At 58.1% G+C, this 3,509-nt stretch overlaps 1 protein-coding gene across 1 annotated transcript in view; it reads left to right on the forward strand.

The window, feature by feature from the left end:
• LOC103269821 (RRP12-like protein) overlaps window positions 1-1,341 on the forward strand; it is a gene marked incomplete at both ends in the record, with an annotated part of 8,246 nt that extends 6,905 nt beyond the window's left edge. Inside the window, 2 exons of the mRNA XM_008067381.1 lie at window positions 898-1,040; window positions 1,220-1,341. Of these exons, the coding sequence (XP_008065572.1) occupies window positions 898-1,040; window positions 1,220-1,341 (265 nt within the window). The remainder of the gene's footprint in view (window positions 1-897; window positions 1,041-1,219) is intronic.
• Between the last annotated feature and the right edge of the window lie 2,168 nt (window positions 1,342-3,509).

Consider the following 3,509-nt stretch of genomic DNA (forward strand, 5'->3'; position numbering starts at 1 on the left):
GGGAGGCCCCCCGCCGCCACCACCGGCTCCCGGGTCTTTGCCAGAGCTAATGGTTTAGAAGCTTCAGGAGCCCGTGAGTCTCCCTCCCCCTCCCTTATCTTTCCAGCTTTAATTCTCTGCGTTTCTGTAATAAGTGAATGCTGCATTGTTCTTTCCTTCATCATGCGTCCATTTTCGAGACGGGGTCTCGCTGGTGCCCCGGCTGGCCTCACTGCTGGCCTCAGTGACCTGCCTACGCCTCCCAAAGTTCTGGGACTATAGGCACAAGCCACAGCACCAGCCCAGCCTTGTAGTTTGGAGCAGCCTCGGGTCCTGGGGTTACTCCAGTCCTGAGCAAACCATTTGAGGCTTAGGGGTTACCCAGGGATTCTCAGCAGACCCCAGCTCACATTAGGGTGGGGGCAGGGAACAGGCCCCGGGCCAGGCCCTTGTCAGCAGGTGGCAGAGCCCCTGGCTGTGTGGAGCCTTCTTACTGACTCCCTCCCATCGCTGGATGGAAAAGGGGAGCCCCCCAGGAGGGCAGGTCTCCAGGCTGGTCCATGAGAAGCGAGGCTGGCGGGGTGGTGGGGACCTGGCGAGGGGGTGCCACCTGCCTGCCTCTGGGTGCCTGCTCACCTGTGGATGGTCGAGGCAGGTCTGCCCTCGCCAGGCCTTCCCATTCTTCAGGCTACCGTGGACACTTGCAGGTGTGTGCACAGTCTCCTGACCTGTACACGGCAAGTGACGCAGGTCTCTGGCCGGCCGGCGTCCAGCCCCTCAGCAGGCTGACTGGGTTACCAGTTCGTTCCCTCCAGCCTCACACCGAGCCCCGGCCCGGGATTCCAGCCTCTTCTGGGGGCCTGGCCGGCTCTCAGGCGCGGGTCCGTTCATCATGTCCCCGTGTGTCCTCTCCTGCAGTGCCTCCAGTCCCTGTGTGACCTGCGCCTTTCCCCTCACTTCCCCCACACGGCAGCCCTGGACCAGGCGGTGGGGGCCGCAGTGGCCAGCATGGGGCCCGAAGTGGTACTCCAGGCCGTGCCCTTGGAGATCGATGGCTCTGAGTAAGTGCGCCCTGCGGGGAGAGTCAGCGCCTCGTGCTCCCCGGGAAGGGGCGTCTGCCCCTTCGGGCTGAAGTCTGCTATGCGGGGGTCGGTGGGGGGCAGAGGATGCTCCCACTGCCCCTCAGGGCCCCAGGGACCACGCCCTCCTCCTCACCGGGTCCTGGACTCCCTCCTACCAGAGAAACTCTGGATTTCCCACGGAGCTGGCTGCTGCCTGTAATCCGGGACCATGTCCAGGAAACGCGGCTTGGCTTCTTCACCACCTACTTCTTGCCCTTGGCTAACACCCTGAAGAGCAAAGGTATGTGCTTCTCGCCTGTGCGTGACCCGGCCCCGTGGTCCTGGGCCTCGGCAGAAGGGGCTGGAGGGGCTCTGAGTCCAGCCCTGACGCCGTGAGGATGTTCAGCAGCCCCTCTGCGAGGCGGTGGCCCACCAGCACTTGCGTGCCCCGGGGCACGACTGGTAGTCCCTCCTGCCACAGTTCTGCCAGCAGACGCTGGCCCCACACGGAGCCCCCACGCCTTGACCTTGCTCTTCCCTCTGGGCCACCAAGAGTGGCGGTGCCTCTACTTTTTTTTTTTTTTTTTTTGAGTTGGAGTCTCACTCTGTCGCCCAAACTGGAGTGCAGTGGCCGCTCCCGGCCACCGCAGCCTCGACCTGCTGGGCTCCAGCGATCCTTCCACCTCAGCCTTCCGAGTAGTTGGAACTACAGGCGCGCACTACCACGCCCGGCTGATTTTTTGATTTATTGTAGAGATGAGGTCTCACCAAGTTGCCCAGGCGGGTCTCGAACCCACGGGTTCAGGCAATCCACTCACCTCAGCCTCCCAAAGTGCTGGGATTACAGGCTGAGCCACCGAGCCCGGCCAGCCTCTACTTTTTATATATACCTAGAGGTGCGATTATGTGTACATACAGTGTGTATATACTCATCTGTACACGTGTACACCACGTGACATTTCAGTCAGCGATGGTGGTCCCAGGAGATTACAATACTGTCTTCTTACTGTACCTTTTCTGTGTTTAGATACGTTTAGATGCACAAACACCTACTGCTGTGTTACAGTTGCCTGCAGTGTTCAGTTAGTCATTTGTATAGCCCAGGAGCCGTAGGCTAGACAATACAGCTCAGGTGTATAGGAGGCTAGACCATCTGGGGGTGTGAGCACGCTCAGCCATGCTCGCACAACAAAATGGCCTGACGATGCTCTTCTCAGAGCACGTCCCGGCCAGTGTCATGGGGCTGCATGGGTGTGTTTGGAGATGACGACTGCTCCCTGAGGTTTTCTCCCCGCAGGCTGCCTGTCCCCGTCCCCGTCCCTCACCCTCTTCCTTGAGGCACGCTGTCTGATCCTGTCATGGTCTTGGTCTGTCTTGGCTTTCCCTTCTGGTTTGCCATGCCCCGTGGTGCTAGGCAGACTCGGGCCTGCATGAGGGGTGGCAGAGCACAGGGTCACGCTTCTTGGCCTCGTGATGGTTCCCGAGATTTGGTCTTCATTGGAGTTTGAGGATCTAGCTGTCCTACCCATGGCCTGTTTTGTTTGTTTGTTTGTTGTTTGTTTTTGAGTTGGAGTCTCACTCTGTCGCCCAGACTGGAGTGCAGTGGCTGCTCCCGGCCACCGCAGCCTCGACCCGCTGGGCTCCGGCGATCTTCCCACCTCAGCCTTCCAAGTAGCTGGAACTACAGGCGCGCGCTAGCACGCCTGGCTAATTTTTTGATTTATTGTAGAGATGAGGTCTCGCCTGCCCAGGCGGGTCTCGAACCTGCGGGCTCAGGCAATCCACTAACCTCAGCCTCCCAAAGGCGAGGGATTACAGGCTGAGCCACCGAGCCTGGCGACCTGATTTAATATACAGAGTTTCATTGCGACACAGCCATGTTTGACCTTTCACATCCTGTCTGCCCTACTCTTTTTTTTCTTTTTGAGTCAGAGTTTTACTCTGTCATCCAGGTTGGAGTGCAGTAGCATGCTCATGGCCACCCCAGCATCAACCTGCTGGGCTCTGGTGATCCTTCTGCCTAAGCCTTCTAAGTAGCTCGAACTACAGACCCACGCCACCACGCCCAGCTAGTTTTTATGATTTATTGTAGAGATGAGGTCTCACCAAGTTGCCCACGCTGGTCTTGAACCCCTGGACTCAGGCAATCCTCTCACCTTGGCCTTCCAAAGTCCTGGAATTACAGTCTGAGACACCATGCCCAGCCGACTTTACGTTTTTTTTATGTATTTGTTACTTGCCTTAAAATTTTTTTCCTGGCTGGGCTCATTGGCTCAGCCTATAATCCCAGCACTTTCGAAGGCCAAGAAAGTGGATTGCCTGAGCCCACGGGTTTGAGACCCGCCTGGGCAACTTGGTGAGATCTTGTCTCTACAATAAATAAAAAATTAGCCAGGTGTGGTAGCACTGGCCTGTGGTTCTGGCTACTTGGAAGGTTGAGGCAGAAGGATCGCCGGAGCCCAGCAGGTC

This window comes from Carlito syrichta, unplaced genomic scaffold (genome assembly GCF_000164805.1).
Source record: "Carlito syrichta isolate Samal-C Ts95f unplaced genomic scaffold, Tarsius_syrichta-2.0.1 Scaffold309496, whole genome shotgun sequence".
In the NCBI taxonomy this organism is placed as follows: Eukaryota; Metazoa; Chordata; class Mammalia; order Primates; family Tarsiidae; genus Carlito; species Carlito syrichta.